Raw genomic sequence first — 26,340 nt, forward strand, 5'->3', positions numbered from 1 at the left:
ATGTCTCCTCACTAGAACAGTTCTGGGCAATCTAGAGATCACCAGAGCTTTAGAAACCCTGAGATCTAGCAAAGCTTGCTAAATCTGAAGTTCCTTAAAGTTTGGAGATCTGACCATTGCTCACCACTGCTCTAGGAACCTCTATTTCTGCTGGTATCGAGGTCACATTATGGTGTTACCACATTATGTTTGGTCTGATTATTGGAGAAGCACAGAAGAGACATTGTCTACTTTGGCAGCTTACTCGTGACCCTTGCACTGCTCCTGTCATTGTCAGTTTCCTGTTTCCTTGGATCATTCTCAGGCAACCCGGTGTTCGGTTGCTGCGGGGGGCTTGGTGTCAGACTGGCCTGCACTTGCTTTCTGTCATGCAGCTGGAGGCAGACGTCACTGTCAGGATTCTGGCAGGTTTTCTGTCCTCAGCTCCTGTCACCTGCAGGAAGATGGGAGAACCTCCTTACACTGTCAAGTGACTCCATGTTGTGCTGCCTGGAAGGACAGCTGTCTGCAGTGTCAGCATCAGCTGTTTGAGACCTTTCCTGACTCCTCCTCCCAATCTCAGAGGTATTGTTTTCGTCAGCTCTTGACTTTCTTTCAGAGCTTATTTTCTAGAGCTGGACCCTCTGTCTCTCTATTTGGAGCAACTGCCCTCTCAGGTAGACCCTCCAACCTTCCGTCTGGCTCATTACGCTCTGCTGCCCTATCGGGGGGAGTCTGACAACCCTCTGCCCTATGGTGGGGGTGATGGTGGTGGTGATGATGATGATGCTTTCTGTGACCATGGCCATGTGGCCTGATAGAATCTTCCACGGCAGTCTCTTTCTCCTGGTGATGGTTACCCGGATGTTTGAGTTGCTCTTCATCGGTCTTTGCCGGTGTTGGTGTCTCCTCTTCTTTGTTGCACACATCATTGTGGGTCTAGAATAAAGGATATTATAAATACTACAAGTAACATAAGACGCAAAGAAATGTTTTAGTAAATATTGCTATTAGAGCAGATCTGTAACCAGATTTTATAAGAAAAAACCTATACATTATAAAATAGATATCTTGGACCTGATGGGGCTGGTGTATCTACCTGCTTTGAAAATTCATGTTATAATGCCTGATAGCAAAACAAGCTAGTGACAGTCTAATTGTATTCAGGCTCTTCCCACCCTGCTTTACTGACAGTGGCAGCTGGTACCGAGCAGTGTTAGATGTTAACAGCAGCAGGGAGGAGGGACACTGAGGTAATGTCAATCATGCCAGCTGGGTGGAGATTGAATGTATAGTTTCACAAGGTTTTTACAGTAAAGGCCGCTTTACACGCTGCGACATCGCTCAAGCGATCTCGTTGGGGTCACGGAATTTGTGACGCACATCCGGCCGCTTTAGCGATGTCGTTGCGTGTGACACTTATGAGTGATTTTGAATCGTCGCAAAAACGTTCAAAATCGCTAATCGGTGACATGCCCCCCTATTCTCGATTATCGCTGCTGCAGCTAGCGATGTAGTTCCTCGTTGCTGCGGCAGCACACATCGCTACGTGTGACACCGCAGGAACGAGGAACATCACCCTGCACCCGCCGGCAATGAGGAAGGAAGCAGGTGGGCGGGATGTTACTTCCTGCTCATCTTCGCCCCCCGCTTCTATTGGGCGGCAGTTCAGTGACGCTGCTGTGACGCTGAACGAACCGCCCCCTTAGAAAGGAGGCGGTTCGCCGGTCACAGCGACGTCGATAGGCAGGTAAGTAGTGTGACGGGTCCGCGCGATGTTATGCGCCACGGGCAGCGATTTGCTCGTGTCCCACAACCGATGGGGGCGGGTACGCACACTAGCGATATCGGTCACGATATCGCAGCATGTAAAGCGGCCTTTATTCTTATCTGTAGTAAATACACATTTAAAGTAAATATACCAGTCTCATCAGATCTATGTAATAGCATATACAGTTAGGTCCAGAAATATTTGGACAGTGACACAATTTTCGCGAGTTGGGCTCTGCATGCCACCACATTGGATTTGAAATGAAATCTCTACAACAGAATTCAAGTGCAGATTGTAACGTTTAATTTGAAGGTTTGAACAAAAATATCTGATAAAAATTGTAGGAATTGTACACATTTCTTTACAAACACTCCACATTTTAGGAGGTCAAAAGTAATTGGACAAATAAACCAAACCCAAACAAAATATTTTTATTTTCAATATTTTGTTGCAAATCCTTTGGAGGCAATCACTGCCTTAAGTCTGGAACCCATGGACATCACCAAACGCTGGGTTTCCTCCTTCTTAATGCTTTGCCAGGCCTTTACAGCCGCAGCCTTCAGGTCTTGCTTGTTTGTGGGTCTTTCCGTCTTAAGTCTGGATTTGAGCAAGTGAAATGCATGCTCAATTGGGTTAAGATCTGATGATTGACTTGGCAGAATGTTCCACTTTTTTGCACTCATGAACTCCTGGGTAGCTTTGGCTGTATGCTTGGGGTCATTGTCCATCTGTACTATGAATCGCCGTCCGATCAACTTTGCGGCATTTGGCTGAATCTGGGCTGAAAGTATATCCCGGCACACTTCAGAATTCATCCGGCTACTCTTGTCTGCTGTTATGTCATCAATAAACACAAGTGACCCAGTGCCATTGAAAGCCATGCATGCCCATGCCATCACGTTGCCTCCACCATGTTTTACAGAGGATGTGGTGTGCCTTGGATTATGTGCCGTTCCCTTTCTTCTCCAAACTTTTTTCTTCCCATCTTTCTGGTACAGGTTGATCTTTGTCTCATCTGTCCATAGAATACTTTTCCAGAACTGAGATGGCTTCATGAGGTGTTTTTCAGCAAATTTAACTCTGGCCTGTCTATTTTTGGAATTGATGAATGGTTTGCATCTAGATGTGAACCCTTTGTATTTACTTTCATGGAGTCTTCTCTTTACTGTTGACTTAGAGACAGATACACCTACTTCACTGAGAGTGTTCTGGACTTCAGTTGATGTTGTGAACGGGTTCTTCTTCACCAAAGAAAGTATGCGGCGATCATCCACCACTGTTGTCATCCGTGGACGCCCAGGCCTTTTTGAGTTCCCAAGCTCACCAGTCAATTCCTTTTTTCTCAGAATGTACCCGACTGTTGATTTTGCTACTCCAAGCATGTCTGCTATCTCTCTGATGGATTTTTTCTTTTTTTTCAGCCTCAGGATGTTCTGCTTCACCTCAATTGAGAGTTCCTTAGTCCGCATGTTGTCTGGTCACAGCAACAACTTCCAAATGCAAAACCACACACCTGTAATCAACCCCAGACCTTTTAACTACTTCATTGATTACAGGTTAACGAGGGAGACGCCTTCAGAGTTAATTGCAGCCCTTAGAGTCCCTTGTCCAATTACTTTTGGTCCCTTGAAAAAGAGGAGGCTATGCATTACAGAGCTATGATTCCTAAACCCTTTCTCCGATTTGGATGTGAAAACTCTCATATTGCAGCTGGGAGTGTGCACTTTCAGCCCATATTATATATATAATTGTATTTCTGAACATGTTTTTGTAAACAGCTAAAATAACAAAACTTGTGTCACTGTCCAAATATTTCTGGCCCTGACTGTAGTTTGTATTGTGAATTTTGGTGATAGATCTGCTAAAATATTTTTTTTGCCCAGACTGCAAAACCAGATAATGCTCATAGACATACTTAAAAAAAATTAAAAGCAGATAATTCTCCTGATCCTGGACAAATGGCAAATACCCCAAAACATCTGTCTAAAGAATGGCTACATCCTTGCTCAAGCTGGAAGCCCTGTTAGGCGGTCGGACACTGACTTCTAAGCAGTGCTTCTCTTTTTTCTGGAAGAGTACTAATTTGCATACATTTTCCCCACGGTGCATCGGCTGTAAGACTTCAAACTTTATCTGAATCCCCCTAAGTTTTTTCTCACATGGCCGCAGTTTCTCTCATGCGAGAAAATTGGGCCTATTATATCAATGACACTCAGCTCAAACTTGAGCGTGATCCGAGTGTCATTCACTGCGATCCGGTTCTGACACAAGCGAGAATCAGAGCACACGTGCGGAGAAGATGGAGAGATTACATTTTCCATTTTTTCAATCGCTTGCCTCTGCACAATCGGACTGCACTCGGATGACATCGGAGTGCAGTCCAGTGTTTTACACGAACCCATACAGTTAATGTATAATGATATAAGCTGAATCGAAATGAGAAAATAAAGCACTGGTCAGCACTGCCCCATAGTGCAACATAGGTCCAAGTGCTATCTGATAAAACATCAGGTAGCACTTGGCCGTGTTACACACTGGTGTGAGCGAGCCCTATGGGGAACTAGTACTGCCTTCTACAGCAGCACGGAATTAGAATTTTAACGTAATCTGTGACCATAAAAATGCTGTCCGAACACCCGGGATTATTTTATAGAGCAATACGAGCCAAGCAAACGTATATATATTTGTAAAAAAGAATACAAATTATATATATATATATATATATATATATATATATTTGTATAACTAGCAATGTACTGATTGAAATATCTGCTTATTCTGAGTTCAATAGACACGGTGGCTCAGTGGTTAGCACTGCAGTCTTGCAGCGCTGAGGTCCTGGGTTCAAGTCCCACCAAGGACAACATCTGCAAGGAGTTTGTATGTTCTCCCTGTGTGTGTGTGGGTTTCCTCCGGGTACTCCGGTTTCCTCCCACACTCCAAAGACATACAGATAGGGAAATTAGACTGTGAGCCCCAATGGGGACAGTGTTTCTGATGTATGTAAAGCGCTGTGGAATTAACGGCGCTATATAAGTGAATAAATATTATTATGTGAATCAAAAAAGTCTTTTCTGAGGAGCTGTCAATCACTATTAGGTCCACTCACTGAACTCTTAAGCTTAGAATAAGCATATCTTCAGTCAAGATGCATGTTTTACAAAATACTTCCACGTAAAACTATTTATCAATCTGCTCAGCTCCTCTTGCTCTATAAATTCACAGAATTTAGTATATACCAAATGATCAACCGATGCTCCTGCTCTATAACATGACGCTGGCAGATCATCCGCACATGTAACACGAGGCGTGCCCGTTAACAACTTGGTCTTGGGCTCGCTTTCTCCAGCATAATGCCTTCATAGTATTGTCATACAGACTTTATGAATCAATCTTTGTTCCAATGACTACACCCCAACATACATGGAGAGCGCCAACTACGCTTATAACACAATGGCTCATTCATCTACACAATAACTTTCTATCTTCGCTTTGTGCAGGGAGCAAAAATAGTAAACTTTAGAAGAGATTTTACGTAAAATTTCTGTATGAGAAAGAAAATTACCTTATGTTTGCATTCCCCACAAGTGGAGCCGCAGTACGCCTGCTTTATTGCATCTTCTACATAATTAAATTGCAGGAACGAAAAAGGAAGAGTAAAGTGTTTCACCATTCGACCACACCTGAAAGAGAAACCGGAGGCATGAAGTTGGGGTGCAAAATATGGGGGGTGGCCATAGTGCTCTGCTCAGCTGCCAGCCTAGAGGACGCAGACCTGCCTCTCTAGGAGGATGACAAGGTGTGGCTGGGACTATGATGTGATGGAAGGGACTGCGTGACTGGTACCATTACAGCAGCATTGTTCGGCTAAAACTGTTATGGGAGCCTTATACAGGGCAGCCCCATAGGCATACATGAGGCAGCCCTATAGGCATACATTAGACAGCCCCATAGGCATGTATGATGCAGCCCTATAGGCATACATTAGACAGCCCCATAGGAATACATGAGGCAGCCCTATAGGCATACATGAGGCAGCCCCATAGGCATACATGATGCAGCCCTATAGGCATACATTAGACAGCCCCATATAAATACATGAGGCAGGCCTATAGGCATATATGAGGCAACCCCATAGGCATACATTAGACAGCCCCAAAAGAATACATGAGGCAACCCCATAGGCATGCATAAGACAGCTCCATAAGAATACATGAGGCAGCCCCATAGACATACAGTAAATGAGAGAGCCCCATAAGAATATGTGTCGCCAGGGGTTAAGGAGATACCCAGAACCGGGCCAAGGGGTCGCTTCTGGAAAGGGGATCACGGTGTCGTGACCCGGTCTGTGCTCCCTGGTTCCACAATAAAAGGGGGGGGTTATGTTCGTGACGCCACCCGTGGAATGTGATCAGAGATGACCACCGCTGCTGCAGAACCTCCGGGGTGATGGAAGGCAGCTTGAGATGGGACGGCTCCCCACGGGTAGAGCCTTTTCCCCGGGGCAGTGTGTAAGTCTATGGGGGGAGTGCAGGACACGAGCATAATAAACAGGCAGACTCACGGTTTTGCAGTTTCTTTGTCTTTTACTGATGATGTTATTCAGCAGAGTACTGTCCACGGAGTCTGTGAGGGGTTCAGGGTTTCTCCCACCCAGCCGGGCCGTTTTGGCTTCCTTGCCTGCACTGTGTGTCTGTGGCCCTGCTGCTGCGTGAACTATGCAGCTGGCTCTGTGCTCCTCGGTACCGACCTGACAGGCAACTCGAGTCCTTACTAGTATGTTCCTGAACTCTGCGCTTGTTGCTTGTGTCTGTGGTACAGGTGAAAGATCTGGAATCTTCACTTCTCTGGTGGTAACTGTGCAGTATGTAACCTGCAGTCTCGGATCCAGCATCCGTCTGTGTGCTCCACTGGGGTGAGCTCAGCAATGCTCTGTCTCCCAGGAATGTTCCTCTGTGTACTCTGTCTCCTTCCCTCAGACCCTCAGCTAGGCCTGGAATTGGTCAGTGGATCCTGAGGTGAGCTAAAGCCAGCTTCCAACCTACAGATCCTTTCTCCTCAGTGCTCTGCACTGAACTTCCAAACTGAAACTACTTCTGACCATTTCCTCCCCCCCAGCAGAATGTACAGGGAAGCAGCTTGGTCTCCCCCTTCTGGCCAGGAGGTCTTGGTGTTGTGTGTGGGAAGTTAACCCTTTGTGTGGCAACCCTGGGGTGCCACATTCCCCCTTAGTGAAGAACAGTACTCCGGGACTGTGAAACAAACAAACAAGTTATCACAACAATTATATATATACAGAGTCTCAAAAGGAAAAAATACAAAAACCTTAAAGCTCAAAAAGAGTCCAAAATGTTCAAAAATATATAAGTGTTCATACAGTATAGTCTCTGTAGGTACTGGGCTTATTGGTCTTAACGTTGCAATTAAATAAACATTTCAATCAACAAACACTTCTTAAAGGTGTCTCTACTCTGGTCATAAGTGCAGTAGGCCTCACGGCCCTCGGGCCACCAACATGTGATCAAGTTGTAACTCTCCGGGCTGCCACCTTACACCACTCTTCTCTCACCTTTTCTGTACAATAAACTGTTACGGTTTTTCATATAAACATTATAACATATGTACATTTTATATGCAATTCCACATTAGTCTTTATATCTTGCTGGTATCTGACCCTGAGTACTACGCTGTGACCTGCGTACTGCTGGTGTACTGGGTGTACTTAGCATAATGGTGTGAGTGGAAGTGTACCTATTTGGTGTTTCTGGTACTTGTGAGGATAGTGGACTGACTGTAGGACTGGCAAGCCCACTGGGACCAGGAATCTGTTCTTCCTCTACGGTTTCAACTTCCAGTTCTTCTTGTCTTGAGACTTCTTGTGGTATGGGTTCTGATTGTGGTTCCACCACTTGAGGGAAGGCGATCATTGGGACTACTACTGCTCCATAGTAATTTGGCCATGTTTTTGGGAAATCTCCTAAGACTGTATGGAATACATCTTCTTCCTTCTTGACAGGTTGTACCTGTATGGGTAAGGTGACTTCTGGTGTCTTCAGGGTTTCAGGACACGGTTTGAGTTGATCTCTTGACACGACAGCTGATGTCCTTCCTTCATCCTTACTGATTAGACACACTTTGGGATTATCCATACTGGATGGTAAGACTGTATATGGGGTGGTTTCCCACTGATTATCCAATTTGTTTGTGCGCCGTTTCCTCTTGAGAACTTGGTCACCAGGTTGCAATGGGGTTGCTAGAGCATGCTGGTTGAAGGTTCTCTCCTGTCTTCCCCTAGCTTGTTGGAGACTTTTCTCTACGCACTCTTGTACTTGGCGATACTGCTGCTGACGTAGGGTATCCCAATTGGATTCTTGAACTTCTGCATCTGGCTTCAGAATTCCCATATCTAGATCAATTGGCAGTTTACCGGGCCTTGCACGCATAAGGTAAGCGGGGGTGCAGTTTGTAGAACTCACCGGGACATGATTGTACAAGTCCACCAAGTCTGGCAATTTCTCTGGCCATTGATTTCTTTCTGACTCTGGTAAGGTCTTCAACAGGTCAATCACAATATGGTTCATCCTCTCACATAAGCCATTTGTTTGGGGATGGTATGCTGTTGTGCGAATCTTTTTACAGCCATACATGTTGCAGAATTCTTGGAAGATCTGTGATTCAAAAGCTGGACCTTGATCTGCAAGGACTTGTTCTGGGTAACCATGGGGTCTGCAAAAGTACGTCTGGAATGCTTTAGCTGCTGTTCTAGCTGTAAGGTCTTTCACGGGTACCACCACTAAGAAGCGTGAGTAATGGTCCACGATGGTTAAGGCATAGACATAGCCGGACCGGCTTGGTGACAACTTGACGTGGTCTAATGCGACTAGCTCGAGTGGTTGCTTGGTTACTATGGACTGGAGTGGAGCTCTCTGGTTCTGTTGATCCTTTCTTCTGAGGTTGCATGGTCCGCATTTTCTACACCAATCTTCAATTGATTTTCTCATGCCAACCCAGTAGAATCTTTCTCTTAAGAGCACTTCCAACTTTTTCCAACCAAAATGACCAGCACCGTTGTGGTAAGCTTCCAGAACCATCTTGACGTCTCTCTTGGGCACGATGATCTGCCAGACCAACTCATGTGTTTTTGGATTGGTGTGCCTTCTACAGAGCTTCCCTTGGTACAGGAACAATTTACCTCTCTCCTTCCAGAGATGTTGCGTCTCAGCTGGGGCATTCTTATTAGGGTATGCACCTTGTTGTGTAAGCAGTTCTTTCACTAGCTTCACAGCTGGATCACTGTCTTGTGTTTCAGCCCATCCGTGGTGCGCCAATGGGTTGAGAGTTGCCTGCTGTTGTTTTTGGTAGACACTTGGTTGATACTGTCCCACCTTAGGACGGTGAAAGGCCGGTAACTCAATTTCTTCCAGTCCCTCCGGTTCCTCTTCCACGTCCCCCGAGTGTGGCATCCGGGATAAAGCATCTGCATTCCCATTCTTGTGGCCTGCCCTGTACTTGATGACAAAGTTGTAGTTTGACAGTCGGGCTATCCACCGCTGTTCCAGTGCACCTAGTTTTGCAGAGTCCAGGTGGGTCAACGGATTGTTGTCAGTAAAGATGGTAAATTCTGCAGCTGCCAGGTAGTGTTTGAAACGCTCTGTTACAGCCCAAACTACTGCCAGTAGTTCTAACTTGAAGGAGCTGTAATTCTCTGGGTTTCTTTCTGTAGGCCGGAGCTTCCTGCTTGCAAAGGCAATAACTTTCTCCTTGCCTTCCTGCTTTTGAGACAATACTGCTCCCAGTCCTACGTTGCTGGCATCCGTGTACAAAATGAAGGGTTGATGGTAATCTGGATATGCCAGAATCTCTTCTCCTGTCAGTGCCCACTTCAACTTCTTAAAGGACTCTTCTCTCTCATCACTCCACTGGAAAGGAGGATTTCGGGCTGCAGACTTCTTTGACTGTCCTACCAGGATGTCTTGTAGGGGAGCTGCTAGCTTCGTGAACCCTTTTATAAATCTTCTATAGTAGCCTACCAGTCCCAGGAATTGCCTCACCTCTTTCACGCTGGTGGGTCTCGGCCAATCTCTGATCACGGTAACTTTTTCAGGATCTGGTGCTACCCCTTCTGAGCTCACGACATGTCCCAGGTACTGTACCCTTGGCTTTAGAAGGTGACACTTGGATGGCTTGATTTTCATGCCGTATCCGGATAAGGCTTCAAACACTTCTGCCAGGTCTAGTAGATGCTGTTCATAGGTCTTGGAGTAGACTATGACATCATCCAGGTACAGGAGGACAGTTTCAAAGTTCTTATGTCCTAGGCAGCACTCCATCATTCGCTGGAAGGTACCAGGCGCGTTGCAGAGTCCAAACGGCACACAATTGAACTCACAGAGGCCCATCGGCGTGGTGAATGCTGTCTTCTCCTTATCAGCCTCTGCCACAGGAACTTGCCAATACCCACTAGTCAGATCTAGGGTGGAAAAGTAAGTAGCGGATTTTAATGCAGCCAATGACTCTTCTATCCTAGGTAATGGGTATGCATCCTTGTGTGTAATGCGGTTGATCCGTCTGTAGTCTACACACATCCTCATGGTCCCATCTTTTTTCTTAACTAGCACTAGTGGGGCTGCCCAGGGGCTACAACTGTCTCTTATTACCCCTGCTTCTTTCATTTCTTTGAGCATGTCTTTGGCGCATTGGTAGTGAGCCGGTGGTACTGGTCTATACCTCTCCTTTATGGGTGGATGGTTACCTGTGGGTATAGTGTGCTCTACCCCTTTGATCTGCCCAAAGTCTAATGGGTGTTTGCTGAATATTTGTTCATATTCTTTCACTACCCTGTATACTCCATGCTTTTGATGGGAGGGTGTAGAATCGGTGCCTACATGTAGCTTTTGGCACCAATCCTCCAGCTTTCCCTCTGAGCCATTGTCTTCCGCCTGATCTGACGGCTTCAAGGGATCAACGGTGGTGATGGCGTTGTTATCAACCGTATATAGCTTAGCCATGGTAGCATACTTAGGTAGGGTGACCTCATCTTCCCCACAATTTAGAAGGCGTATTGGCACTCTTCCCCTGTGTACCTCAACTATTCCTCTGGCCGTCAATACAGTGGGCCTACTGTCTGAGTACACAGGTTCTACCAGGGCCTGATAGTCTCGCCCTCTGATGCCTATTGCGGCTCTACACCAGACCAGCATTTCTGTTTTGGGAGGAATTACAATAGGTATTGGGTCACTTACCCTTGCACTGCCAATTTCACCTCCTGACATTTCTACCTGCTGCTTCAGCATCAAGGCTTTAATTTCCTTCTGCAGGAGTCTCTGTTGCCCAGGTTTGGCAGTCTCGACGATCTGCTGCAAGACAGTAATTACCTCTGCAAAACAATTTTCAATTACATTCATTCCTAGCAGCATAGTTGGTTCACGTTCTCGTCGGTCAACATCAACAATGATAATACCCTGATTCTGCAATTCTACTCTCCCAATCTTAATGGTCATTTCTCTGAAACCAACCTGTGGTACTAATTCACCATTGCTAGCCCATATATTCAATGCAACATTAGATGGACCACTGCTAACGTCTGAATCAGCCCAGTACCTCTTATAAAGGACATGCGGAATTGATGATATTTGGGAACCAGTGTCCAGCAAGGCGTTGAGCGGAATGCCATCCAGCACGATGGGGATGACTGGACGTCCCCCCACATACTTGTCGTGCCAGGGTGAAGGACCTTGAGAGTTCATTCCTGAGGAGCGGCCCGCCTCCCCAGGGAATCCCCATTTAAAGCACATTCACGGGCAAAGTGACCTGGCTCCTTGCAACGGCGGCAAATGGGCTGTCCATCCGGCTGGTAGCGGTCGCTGGGTCGTCCTCTCGTCGCTTGGTATCTCCTAGGCCTCATCCACGGGACATCCTCCTTGCTGGTCGCCATCTCAATCTTGGGTGCAGACTTGGATCCACGCAGCTCCTGGACGATTCTAGCCATGGAAGCAACAGTGTCTGTCAGGGCATCAAGCCTTTGATGGAGAGCCTCATTAGTGATCGGCTCCAGGTGGTTAGCAGCAGCCGCTGACATGGCCGATGTCACCGGTACTACTGGCTGCTGGGGTGCCACTGTAAGGTGTTGAACAGAGTCTATATCCTGCGGCTCCTCCACCTGCTGGAGGCGGATGGCTCTATCCTTTAGCTGGGCAAATGTTAGTCCTGGATCCTGGATCACCATCATGCTCAGTTGTCCCCGGTGGGAAGGGGATGAGAGTCCATCCAGGAATTGGTCTATCAGCAGCTTATCTGCTCCAGGGGCTAAGGCAGGTTCTGCTAATTTAAGTGCTCTGAGCGCCTCCTGTAAGTTTAAGGCAAAGTCTCTTGCGCTCTCTCTAGGTTTTTGCTTGCATCCAAAGAACCTCATTTTAGCTCGGCTGCCAGCAGTGGATTCAAAAGCTGCTTTTAGTCCAGCTACTATATGCTCTACAGTGTCCTTTGCATCGTCCGGCCAGGATGTAGCCTCCCGCTGGGCATTGCCAGTTAACTGTCCCATAAGCATACCAACACGCTGGGTTTCTGTCAGGGGGTACATGCTGTAGTAGATTTTTAGCTTTCCGATAAAGTCAGTAAGTGTGTTGGGCTCACCTGAATACTGCGGCAGCCACACTGCACCCGGGGTGTACGGCATCAGGAACGGCATGATAGGTGCCGCTGCCCCTCCGGGTACAACAGCGTCTCCCTGCTGCGACATCTTTGCGCCCCCTTAGTTAATTTCACCAGTCTTCTTGACAGCAAGCCTGGGACACTTTTCTGCGTTTTCGTTCGGGTCGCAGCACCGAGCGCACCTCCTCCGCAAGCAGTGGGCGGAGTCTTAGTTTAGGCGCGCTGTTCTCCCGCGCGTAGCAGCTAATGGCGTGATTAAAGATGGCGCCTGGAAAATTTTACCAATGATGTTTTTGGATTTTTCCAGGTATCTTTGCAAAGTTTAAAGTCCGTTCTTTGTTGCAACAATTCACAGTGCAAGTCTTTTATGCGATGCAATAAGTCTTTACAGGCACACGTCACCCGGGTTGCAGCCGGGTCCAGTCCGCATCCTGTTCGTGACGCCAAAGTTGTGTCGCCAGGGGTTAAGGAGATACCCAGAACCGGGCCAAGGGGTCGCTTCTGGAAAGGGGATCACGGTGTCGTGACCCGGTCTGTGCTCCCTGGTTCCACAATAAAAGGGGGGGGTTATGTTCGTGACGCCACCCGTGGAATGTGATCAGAGATGACCACCGCTGCTGCAGAACCTCCGGGGTGATGGAAGGCAGCTTGAGATGGGACGGCTCCCCACGGGTAGAGCCTTTTCCCCGGGGCAGTGTGTAAGTCTATGGGGGGAGTGCAGGACACGAGCACAATAAACAGGCAGACTCACGGTTTTGCAGTTTCTTTGTCTTTTACTGATGATGTTATTCAGCAGAGTACTGTCCACGGAGTCTGTGAGGGGTTCAGGGTTTCTCCCACCCAGCCGGGCCGTTTTGGCTTCCTTGCCTGCACTGTGTGTCTGTGGCCCTGCTGCTGCGTGAACTATGCAGCTGGCTCTGTGCTCCTCGGTACCGACCTGACAGGCAACTCGAGTCCTTACTAGTATGTTCCTGAACTCTGCGCTTGTTGCTTGTGTCTGTGGTACAGGTGAAAGATCTGGAATCTTCACTTCTCTGGTGGTAACTGTGCAGTATGTAACCTGCAGTCTCGGATCCAGCATCCGTCTGTGTGCTCCACTGGGGTGAGCTCAGCAATGCTCTGTCTCCCAGGAATGTTCCTCTGTGTACTCTGTCTCCTTCCCTCAGACCCTCAGCTAGGCCTGGAATTGGTCAGTGGATCCTGAGGTGAGCTAAAGCCAGCTTCCAACCTACAGATCCTTTCTCCTCAGTGCTCTGCACTGAACTTCCAAACTGAAACTACTTCTGACCATTTCCTCCCCCCCCAGCAGAATGTACAGGGAAGCAGCTTGGTCTCCCCCTTCTGGCCAGGAGGTCTTGGTGTTGTGTGTGGGAAGTTAACCCTTTGTGTGGCAACCCTGGGGTGCCACAAATACATGAGGCAGCGCCATAGGGCTGTCATGATGCCGACATGAGGCTGTCGAGTTCGGGCCACTAGACCCTCTGACAGTCCGTGCATTGCGGTCCGTGTTCAAACCGTGTTTCACTGACCTCCACAGGAGCCTTCCGGGTAAAAACAGAGTAAAAAATAAAAAAAACTGTGGGTAATATATAAGGCCGGATGCTGGGGGAAACATTGTAGAGAAGATACATAACAAACCTGTCGTAAATGAAAAAATCATTTTTATTCCCTTTCAGCAGGCTCCAGATGTCCGCCTGGCCCTCCTCTTGTTGATACACAGGAATGTTCTCGGAGACCCGGATCTTCAGGTCATTGTACTTTGCTCGGGAATCTTCCCCTTGGTGATTGACCACAATGAAGGACACATTTGTGTAGTTTTCAGTCTCCAGCTTCACCCGCAGTTCATTCAAACTAAGACAATAGTATATAAACCTCATTATAAATGGAGCCTATTGGATATTTTGTACATAAATGAAAGCCTCTCCTGTTTGTTTTTTTTCAAGCTATATAAAAAACTTGTATAATAAAATGCAACTTTCTAATAAACCATGGAGGGACTTTAGTAAGATTGGCATTTTGTAAGCCTGATTTCAACAGCAGTGCACTACAGTTAAGGTGGCTTTACACGCGACGATATTGCTAGCAATTGCTAGCGATATCGTACGCAAAAGCACCCGCCCCCGTCGTGCAAGCGAAATCGTGTGATCGCTGCCGCAGCGAACATTATCACTACGGCAGCGTCACACGCACTTACCTGGTCGGCGTCGGCGCTGTGACTGCCGAACAATCCCTCCCTCAAGGGGGAGGGACGTTCGGCATCACAGCGACGTCACTAAGCGGCCAGCCAATCCAAGCGGAGGGGCGGAGCTCAGCGTGATGTAAACATCCCGCCCACCTCTTCCTTCCGCATTGTGGCCAGCGGCAGGTAAAGAGACGTTACTCGTTCCTGCAGTGTCACACATAGCGATGTGTGCTGCCGCAGGAGCGACGAACCACAACGAAAAACAACCATTACCGATTTTTGAGTTTGGGACGACCTCTCCATGGTGAACAATTTTCACCATTTTTGAGGTCGCTTAAGGTCGCTGGTAAGTGTCACATGCTGCGATATCGTTAATGACGCCGGATGTGCGTCACTAACAACGTGACCTCGACGATAAAACATTAATGATATCGTAGCGTGTAAAGCCCCCTTAAGGCTATGTCCGCACGTTGCATTCTTTAAAAAAAAAATGCACCCTCTGGCAAAATTGATAACTGTAAACACTGCGTTTGACAATAAAGAAAAGCATTAAAAATGCATGAGTTGTCTATGCATTTTTGATGCGTTTTGAAAGCGTTTTCAATGCGTTTTTGTCAGTGCGATTTTTTAAAGGAGAAATAAAATATGATCGGATAGGATAATTAATAGATAGAATATATAGAAAGAATAGAGAGATAGAAAGAACATATAGAATAGATAGAAAGAAATACCAGAATAGCTTGATAGCGAGATAGCTAGCTTGGACAGCTGTTATTTAAATTTTTTTACCTAAAAAAATTATGTGGGTCCTCCCATTTTTCATATCCAGCACAGGAACAGCAGCAACTGCAGGCTGCAACCCTCAGCTGTCTGCTGTACCTTGGCTGGTTATGAAAATTAGAGGGGAGGACAAAGTTTTTTAATTATTTGATTTAAAAAAAAAAAATGACGTGGGGACCCCCATGTTTTCAAACCAGCCAAGGTGCAGCAGACAACTGAGGGCTAATATTATTAGGGTGGGAAGACCCATTGTTATTTGGCCCTTTTTAGCCTAACAATAGCAGCCCACAGCTGCCCCAGAAGTGGCGCATCCATAAGATGCACCAACTCTGGACCCGGCTCTTCCCGTTGCCCTGGTGCGGTGACAATCTGGGTAATAAGAAATTAATGGCAACCCATAGCAACCACTATGTCCTAGATTAGTGATGGCAGTCGTCTATGAGACCCCGCCCGATCACTAATCTGTAAGTGAAAGTAAATAAACACATACACCCTCAAACTTCTTTATTTGGAATAAAATACCAGAAACACCCTCTTGCCCACTTTATTAACCCCTAAATACCCCTGCAGGTCCAAAGTAATCCACACGAGGTCCCACGGCGATTCAGCACCACTACATCCCAGTCCTGTGACAGCAGCCCCATAGAGCATGATTGGCCGCTGACAGCAGACAAAGACTGATCCGTGCAATGAGAAGATGAGAATGAACTCACGTAAACCTCTGACATCAGTGCTGTGACACCGGCAGTAGTTCAGGGCCCGCAGTTGTGACTTCAGAGGTTCACCCAAGTTCCTTGTCATCGCGTGGCTTTGTCTCTATGTGCTGTCATGAACTCGGGTGAACCTCTGAAGTCAGTGCCGCAACACAGGCAGTAGTGCAGGGCCCGCAGTTGTGACATCAGAGGTTCACTCGAGTTCATTCTCATCGCACGGCTCTGTCTGTGTCGTGGCCTGATTTTCAGTCACAGGTGAAGCAAGGACTCTTGTATGTGACCGGAAATCACCTGAGTGACGGCACCACAGATCGCTCGGCTCGCTTCTGTCACTCGGGTGATTTTCTGTCACAGGTGGACTCCAACTGTGGCTGCTGCTAACTTGAGTGACGTCACCGCTGATAGCGCAACTCACTTCAGTTGCTGCGTGGAGTTCACAGACAGCAGTCATGCTCTATGGCCGCTCGTTGTGAGTGTCAGATGTAGCAGTGCTGGATGCGTCGTGCAGAAGAGTCGTGGAACCTCATATGGATTACGTCGGACCTGGAGGGGTGTTTGGGGAGTTAATAAAGTGGTGAAAGAGGGGGTTTTTTTGTCTTTTATTTCAAATAAAGGATTTTTGGGTGTTCATGTTTATTTACTTTCCCTTACAGATTAGTAATGGAGGGTGTCTCATAGACACTTGCCATAACTAATCTAGGACTTAGTAGCGGGTATGGGCTGCCATTATCTCCTGATTACCCCAATTGCCACTGCACCAGGGCAATCGGGATGAGCCATGTAAAGTCCTGGGACTGTCGCATCTAATGGATGCGGCAATTCTGGGCAGCTGATAGCTGATATTTTTAGGCTTGGGGGCTCCCAATAACGTGGGTCTCCCAAGTCTGAGAATACCAGCCTCCAGCTGTGAGGCTTTATCTTGGCTGTGTTTTAAAATTGAGGGGAACCGCACGCCGTTGTGTTTTAATTATTTATTTATTGTACTGTATGATATAGACCCACCCACCGGCGGCTGTGTTTGGTTGCAGTCAGACAGCGGTCACTCAGCGTGGGGGCGCGTCTGACTGCAACCAATCATAGGTGCCGGTGGGCGGGGGAAGCAGTGAATATGACATGAGCCTAATGAGCGGCCGGCACTATCAGAAGCAGGAGAGGCCGCGGGAGAAGTCCAACAGCTGGACCACGCCGGTGATTGGTGAGTATGAAGCGGAGAGAGAGAGAAAGAGAATGGAGAAAAGTTGGTGACCTACGTTTTGTTGACAAGAACGGATCCAAAATGCAACCAAAACATTTTGGTTGCCATTTGACACACTTCATTTATGGAAAATATGAAAATGTTCACAAAACGCACTGAAGAAGGGACATGCTGCTTTTCTTTAGGCAACGATTTTAACAAATATTTGTCAAACAAAACGCTGCCTAAAAAAAGCAACATGCAGATGGAAGTTTTTATCATAGACTTTGCTTGGGGACACAAAGGCCATGTGCACACACGGAGTATTTGTTGAGTTTTTTTTACCTCGGTATTTGTAATCTAAAATCAGGGGTGGAACATTGTGAGACATTGATAAACAAGGCAGAGTAGATGTGTTTAAAGGGAATCTATTTGCAGGTTTTTGCTACCTCGTCTGAGAGCAGCATGATGTAGGCAAAGGGGCCCTGAATCCAATAATGAATCACATAGATTACTGGGTTCTGACACAGAGTTGTTAGATTTAGTATGCAGCAGAGCTGAGAAAACGAACCCCGCCCACACCAGGCTCTCTCAGTACATTGTCTATTGACAGTGAGCTGCTAATCACTGGTAGAGGCAGAGTCAGACTACCAGTCTTGTGCACATAAGACCTGGCAACGGTAATCTAAAGATAAAACCTTCAGTACAAGTAAACAACAGCACACAGTGTTATAAATGACACATCACTGAAGTCTGTGTTTTAACCCTTACCTCATGCTGTAGTCAGATTTAATAGAAAAAAACCTGTTCACAGACTCCCTTTAAAGAGAATCTGACCGCTAATTTACATTACCTGAACAATGGGCAGCACACTGGTTCTGTCGTGTCAGCCACGTATGTTGTGCTCTCAAACGCTGTGGCCATTCAGAGAAAACATATTTTTTTTCAGCCGAATGAATTAATTTGCCTAGAATGATAATCCAAAAGGCTGGACCCTGTTGGCTTGTACCTACTCTGATCCCATTGATTGACATGATTTCTTCCTATCTGTTCATAAGGAGAGACACCTCAGTCAAGGGAGCAGTGTGGGGAGAAAGTGCTGAGGATATGTATCTTGGAAAAGTTATCTGAGACCACATGGCCTCTGTCCAGCTTTGAAATGTACGTTTTCTATGGATTACCCCAGTGTTTCAGAATAAAACATACGTGGCTGATTCAGGCTGCCAGTGGTTTAGAAAGAATAAATTATGTCTGGTTCCTTGTAACACAAAAAAAAAGCGAAGAATGATGGATGGATGGATGGATGGATGGATGGGTAGATGGATGGATAGATGAATGTGGGTGGATAAGTGGATGGATGGATGGATGGATGGATAGGTGGGTGGATGGATGGATAGGTGGGTGGATGGATGGATGGGTGGGTGGATGGATGTGGGTGGATAAGTGGATGGATGGATAGGTGGGTGGATGGATGGGTGGGTGGATGGATAAGTGGATGGATTGGTGGATGGGTAGATGGATGGATAGATGAATGTGGGTGGATAAGTGGATGGATGGATGGGTAGGTTGGTGGATGGATGGGTGGATGGATGGATGGATGGGTGGGTGGATGGATGTGGGTGGATGGATGTGGGTGGATAAGTGGATGGATGGATAGGTGGGTGGATGGATGGGTGGGTGGATGGATAAGTGGATGGATTGGTGGGTGGGTGGATGGATGAATTGGTGGGTGGATGGATTGGTTGGTGGGTGGATGGATTGGTTGGTGGGTGGATGGATTGGTTGGTGAGTGGATGGATTGGTTGGTGGGTGGGTGGATGGATGGATGGGTGGGTGGATGGATGGATAAGTGGATGGATTTTATGGATGGATGGATGTATTAGTGTGTGGGTTGATGGATGAATGAGTGTGTGGATAGGTGGATGAATGGGTGGGTAGATGGATGGATAAGTGAATGGACGGGGTGGGTGGATGAGTGAATGGAGGTAGGGATGGATAGGTGGGTGGATGAGTGAATGGAGGGATGGATGGGTAGGTGGATGAGTGAATAGAGGGATGGATGGGTAGGTGGATGAGTGAATGGAGGGATGGATGGGTGGGTGGATGAGTGAGTGGAGGGATGGATGGGTGGGTGGATGAGTGAGTGGAGGGATGGATGGGTAGGTGGATGAGTGAATAGAGGGATGGATGGGTAGGTGGATGAGTGAATGGGAGGGATGGATGGGGGGGTGGATGAGTGAATAGAGGGATGGATGGGTAGGTGGATGAGTGAATAGAGGGATGGATGGGTAGGTGGATGAGTGAATAGAGGGATGGATGGGTAGGTGGATGAGTGAATAGAGGGATGGATTGGTAGGTGGGTGAGTGAATAGAGGGATGGATTGGTAGGTGGATGAGTGAATGGAGGGATGGATGGGTAGGTGGATGAGTGAATAGAGGGATGGATGGGTAGGTGGATGAGTGAATGGAGGGATGGATTGGGGGGTGGATGAGTGAATGGAGGGATGGATGGGTAGGTGGATGAGTGAATAGAGGGATGGATGGGTAGGTGGATGAGTGAATGGGAGGGATGGATTGGGGGGTGGATGAGTGAATGGAGGGATGGATGGGTAGGTGGATGAGTGAATAGAGGGATGGATGGGGGGGTGGATGAGTGAATTGAGGGATGGATGGGTAGGTGGATGAGTGAATAGAGGGATGGATTGGTAGGTGGATGAGTGAATGGAGGGATGGATGGGTGGGTGGATGAGTGAATGGATGGATGGATGGTTGGGTGGATGAGTGGAAGGATGGTTGGGTGAATAAGTGGATGTTACCTGGATGCCTGCAGGAGGCACAAGTATCAGCTTGCTGACAGGAGTGCCACAACCGTGACCAATCCATCTGAATCTTGCATGGGATTCTGGGTTCCAATCTTCCAGTCCGGTGGCTTTTTGCACAGTGTACGGTGACCCTGGCTCTCTGCCCCTCCCCAGGGGAGAAGACAGAGAGCCAGGGCAAGAGCAAAGCCCCTCCACATGGTTGGGCCTCACCTGCAAAACAAAATAGTGTTATATTTGCTGTACATTAGTAGCTAACAAGCGCTTTATCTTTCCTCCATACGTCCATATTACCGAGCATTACATTTGTTGAATATAATATCTGCATATGACTGACAAAGGATGTTGTCTAGATCTTCAAGACTCATATAGGGCAAGACTGCGAGTTAATAGAGAACCCTGACTGGTCTGTGTTAGTAAATACACATAATCTGCTATAGAATAGCTATACGGCAGACACTTTTTGTAGAACTTTGTATTTTGTATCCCTTTGTTATTTCTCCTGGAAATATAAAAATAGGTTGACAAATGGATTTTACCACCTTAGAGGACGATTACACAAACACTGAGCAACAGTTTAATCAGCTCTGACAATGACAGAGGACGCAAGATTGACCCTTACTGACGGGGGGGGGGGGGGGGGGGGGTTGATAATATCACCCAGGTGTTAATGTTGTACTTACAGGAGTAACAACAGAGGAATTAAGGATTTAGCATGGTGCAAAGTTGTAAAATAATAATAATAATAATACATTTTGAGCATTTTTCAATTTTTAAAATACAAGTATTTACTTAAAACAAGTATATCGGAGGAACAACAGGTCCTCTTTAAACAGTGAGGGGTACTTTACACGCTGCGATATCGCTATCGATTTATCGTTGGGGTTACGGTGTTTGTGACGCACATCCGGCGCCGTTAGCGACATTGCAGCGTGTAACACGTATGAGCGACCTACAACGATCGCAAAACAGACAAAAATCGTTGGCTTTGGAGAGGTCGTCCAAACACCAAAAATTGTTGTCTTGTACGTAGCGATGTTGTTCGTCGTTCCTGAGGCATCACACATCGCTGTGTGTGACACCGCAGGAGCGACGAACATCCCCTTATCTGCCTCCACCAGCAATGCGGAAGGAAGGAGGTGGGCGGGATGTTACGTTCTATTGGCCGGCCGCTTAGTGACGCTGCAGTGATGTCGCTATGACGCCGAACGCACCTCCCCCTTGAGGGAGGGATTGTTCGGCGGTCACAGCGACGTTGCTGACAAGGTATGTGCGTGTGACGCTGCCGTAGCGATAAGGTTCTCTATGGCAGCGATCACCACATATCGCTGGAACGACGAGGGCGGGTGCTATCGCGCACGACATCGCTAGCAATCGCTAGCGATGCCGCAGCGTGTAAAGTACCCTTGAGACTCCTCCTAATCTTGTGTGGATACATAAGTAGGCAAATATCTTAAAAACAATCCAGAAATTTAAATCTGCCCTTTACAATGCAGGAAAATATTTGCTATCATTAATCACAGGTAATTCTGGGATTACTGCCACGCTCTGTTGTTCCACGTCAGGTCCCCGTCAGGTAACACGGCGTCCTGTTCTTTCTTTATATGATTACACTTTCTGGAATCAAATTCGGAACATGAAGCACACATAATATAAGGTGCGGCCTGTTCTTTTGTGCATCAACAGATCCACTGTACAAAGCTCCTTTCAGCGTTCTCTGATTTAAAGGGAATTTGTCAGCAGGTATTTGTAATGTAACCTGAAGCCAGCATGCTGCAAGGGTTAACACAGAGAATTCAGGGATGCCTGTTTTGTCAAGGTCCAATATGTCATTTATTTTATTTGTTTAAGCAGCTAGAGCCTTAGGACTACAATGTCACATCAACGCAGTCCGGCACGCCCCCTCCTCTGATTAACACCTCACTGTCTATAGACTTTGTACATAGAGAGCCTGGTGTGGACGGGGCCAGCTCTCAGCTCTAGCTCTGCTACATGGTTAAATCTAAAGAGGTACTTTGCACGTCATCGACATCAGAATATGTGAATCATTTTTACTATGATTAACGAGCGCAAAAGTGTCGAAATTGTATGATCTGTGTAGTGTCGGGCATTTCCATAATGTTGCTGCAGCGACAGGTACGATGTTGTTCCTCGCTCCTGCGGCAGCACACATCGCTGTGTATGAAGCCGCAGGAGCGAGGAACATCTCCTTACCTGCGTCCCGGCTGAAATGAGGAAGGAAGGAGGTGGGCGGGATGTTTACGTCCCGCTCATCTCCGCCCCTCCGCTTCTATTGGCCGCCTGCCGTGTGACGTCGCTGTGACGCCGCACGACCGCCCTCTTAGGAAGGAGGCGGTCGCCGGTCAGAGCGACGTCGCAGGGCAGGTAAGTGCGTGTGAAGCTGCCATAGTGATAATGTTCGCTACGGCAGCTATCACAAGATATCGCTTGTGCTACGGGGGCATGGACTATCGCTCTCGACATCGCTACCATCGGCTTGCAATGTCGTAGTGTGCGAAGTACCCCTAAGAATTCTGATTGTGTCAAAACGTCTGCAGCCAGTAATCTAAGTGATACATTATTGGATTCAGGCTCTATTTTCCTACATTATGCTGCTTTCAAATAAGGAGGAAAAAACCTGCTGACAGATTCCCTATAACAACCTTAATTTTATTTTCCCCACAAAATGTATAATTACAGGTTTGTCCCTGCATATCATTTTTATACATAGAGTGCAGCAATAGCCCCATTCTCTAGATATTTAAAGAATAATCAGCCTTTTTTTCTTTCTCCTATAAATCAATAGTACACATGAAAATAAGAAACTCTGTAATAAATCTGATCAGAGAAATTTACTTATTTGTCCTCCTGAATTGAATTAGCTGGTAAAATGTGTCTTTAGTGAATACAGATTTTGCCATTACTGAGATAGGAGATGGCAGTTGGTGCTCACAAAGTTCTATGGAGAAGTGTAACTGTCATTTCAGGAGAACTTGCAGCAGAATATCTGTTTCTGAGTCTTGCTCCTCCACTCTTCTTTTTCCGTGGCATTTTATAAGCACCAATTGTCAGATCCTATCTAGGTAATGGAAAATCTGTCTCACTGAGTCATGAATTGAGAGTGAAAGAAGTTAATTTCTCTTATAACATATAATATAAAGTTGCTTAATTTCATGTGTACTATTAATTAATGGAATAAAAGTGAAAACAATGGTTATTCTTCAAAGGGACTCTTTGTCCAGATTTTAGCATGATGTAGGGACAGGGAACCTGATTCCAGTAATGTATCACTTACTTGGCTGCTGGTGGTAGTCTTGATAAAATCCCTGGAGATTATTATTAGAGGACTAGTAATAATAATACTAGTAATATAATATTTATTCATATATATAGCGATATTAATTGCACAGCGCTTTACATACATTGTCAAAACCTACTGCCTGGTAGTCTTCCATATTCATGAACTCTGTATAACCCCACCAATTATAACTTTCTTCCTATGCACAGTGTAGACAGAAATCTGCCAATCAGTTGTGTGGGTGAGGTTATACAGAGCTCAGCATATAGAGAACAGGTAGACAAAACTGATTTTATCAAAACTGCAGCAAGCAGTCCAATATGTGACACATCACTGGAATCAGGTTCTCTGCCCCTATGTCATGCTACTATCAGATGGGGGAGCAAAAACTTGATTGATTCCCTTTAAGTTAAGATTTCTAGGTATAAGTTAAGCATTATCAATGCGAATTCTATCTTATTCCTATTCTATTCCGCTTTCTCTGGGTGACAACCACTGATGGCTCCCACTATGGTGACTGTTAACCTTATATTGACCGTGAAAGACAGTAAGACAGTAATCTGCATTGTAAAGGAGTGTAACTGTATATAAGAATGCAGATAAAATAGAGTGACCGCTCCAGTGATTAAAGACTATAAAGAGACATGATTGTACTTATATCACTGGGCTTCATAGGAGATCTATAAATTTAAAATCACAGTATAGCATTGTATTGTACAAGTGATCACACATACCGTGTATATATATATATATATATATATATATATATATATATATATATACACACTGCTCAAAAATTAAGGTGAACACTTACACACAAAATCCTTGTTTAAGTGTTCACTGTATTTTTTGAGCAGTGTGTATATACAGAGTATATATATATATATATATATATATATATATATATATATATATATATATATAGTTCCTATCACCCCTCCCCTGTTTTAGATGAAATCTAAAGTGTCAAAAAAAATATAACCATATATAAAATATCATAATATTGATTGGATATGTTTAAAGTAAAAAAATTTAAAAACATTTAAATGGCAGAATCTGATAATAATAATTAATAATAATAAATAATAATAATAATAAATATATATTTTTTAGTTTATTGAGCCTCCAAAAAATAGAGATAAAAAATTCTTATAGATCAAAATGGTAATGATAAAAACTTCTGCCCACAGGAACCTGGAGCCATCAATGGTTACTGTGGAGGAAGAACACAGCCACCATTGTGGGGGAGGCCAAGAGCTGGAGGCCCTGTCTGCCCATACTAAAGGCTGGCCTTGCTGTAAAGGGTTTTTGAGGAAAAAAAATATACATTTTTATGTTTTCTTTTGTGCAATCCTGCAGCCGTCCCCTGAGGATTTATACTAAGCTTGCTCTGTTCAAAAATCATAAGTGATGACAAAACTGTATAAAAAATAATAAAAAAAACACAAAATAAATTATATAATAATAAAATTATTATCAAATAATAAAATATTAAATAAACATAAAATAATAATAAAAAATATAAAAACATAAAACAAAAAATAAATATCAATAATAATAATAGTAGTAGTAGTAGTAGTAATAATAATAATAATATAGTAAGAACTGTATATTTCCCAACAATTATCGGTGCATCCCCAAACAATCCCGACAGGTAAACATGTAGCAGAGCTGAGCTTCCCAGATGGAGCAAAGTTCATCCCGTCATATGGAAAAGTGCCGAATTTTCCATATGTAACAGATGGGAGTCGGAGAATTCTTACAAGTTGCAAAACAGCAGAAATTGAAAATGTAGAAGAGTCGAATTGAATATTTATTAAAACTTTTTTGTATTGTCTCATATTGTCTGTACATGTCCCCTCTTAATTGTAAAGCGCTGCGGAATATGTTGGCGCTATAGAAATAAAACGTATTATTATTATTATTATTATTATTATTATTAAAACTCATCCTGACTTATCAAAATACAAACAATAAGTTGCATTATTTAAAGCTATATTTTTTTTTACCCCAAAATCTGAAATCTATGAATCTCACATATAGTAAATATGATTGAAGTGTAATGCATCTTACGCTGCGCCTGGTCCTCCGCAGGCTGCACTGCTCTGCACTAGGACTACACATCCCAGCCCTATATATACACAGCTTGTTTACAAAGTGCACAGGAACAAAAGTGCAGGACAGTAAAAGGGAGGATCCAGGAAAAAGAAGAAATGGCTCTAAAAGTACAAAAGAAGGAGAAAAAAAGAAAGCAAAACTTGTATACATACAACATAACCAAAAATCCCCCATATAGTCGGAGGGCACCTAAACCTTAATGACGGTTCCTAAAAAAAACACAATAAGTGCGAGAACAGTTCCCCCTGTAGAGGAATGGTTTGCTCCATCCTGGGTAGGGGAGCGTCCTGACCTCACATTCTTCTTGTCTCCAAGATTTTGAGGAAGAAGAGATTGAGAACTGCAGGGTTAGCAATTAGTTTTCTAGAACTTTGCAAAACAATCTTCTCCTGTTTTTTAAATCACTTTTTGGGAAAGCCCCGGTATAACAATATCACCACCTTTATTCCTCCTGCAATGGTTGTTACCCAGCTTTCCTAAAGTTCTGAGAGGCAAATCTGACAAATTTTCAAAAGATTTGGGGCATATGTACAGTCAAAACCGGAAGTTTACATACACTCCTATAGAGACACATCTGCATGTTTTTCTCACTATCTGACATGAAATCAGAATAAATGTTTCCCGATTTAGGTCAATTAGGAATCAAAATTATTTATATTTGCCAAATGCCAGAATAATGAGAGAGAGAATGTTTTAATGCATTTTTATTACTTTCTGCAAAGTCAAAAGTTTACATACACTAAGACTACTATGTACTGTGGTTATGTGACGCCCTGGACAAGCCAGGTAGTCATAAATAGGGCCCCGCACAACACCAGTCCCCTCACTAGGTAACACCAGCCAACTACATAACACC

The 26,340-nt window shown here is 45.3% G+C and overlaps 1 protein-coding gene across 1 annotated transcript; it reads right to left on the reverse strand.

Annotated features, from left to right (window-relative positions):
- Window positions 1-479: 479 nt before the first annotated feature.
- Window positions 480-25,507, reverse strand: SELENOP (selenoprotein P). The gene is made up of 5 exons (XM_075326462.1): window positions 25,440-25,507; window positions 20,066-20,281; window positions 14,039-14,251; window positions 5,316-5,433; window positions 480-918 (listed from the first exon to the last, which is right to left on the reverse strand). Exons 2-5 carry the CDS (start codon window positions 20,266-20,268, stop codon window positions 595-597), a joined length of 858 nt encoding a protein of 285 aa, XP_075182577.1. The 5' UTR covers window positions 20,269-20,281; window positions 25,440-25,507; the 3' UTR covers window positions 480-594.
- Between the last annotated feature and the right edge of the window lie 833 nt (window positions 25,508-26,340).

This window comes from Anomaloglossus baeobatrachus, chromosome 1, assembly GCF_048569485.1.
Source record: "Anomaloglossus baeobatrachus isolate aAnoBae1 chromosome 1, aAnoBae1.hap1, whole genome shotgun sequence".
Taxonomy (NCBI): Eukaryota; Metazoa; Chordata; class Amphibia; order Anura; family Aromobatidae; genus Anomaloglossus; species Anomaloglossus baeobatrachus.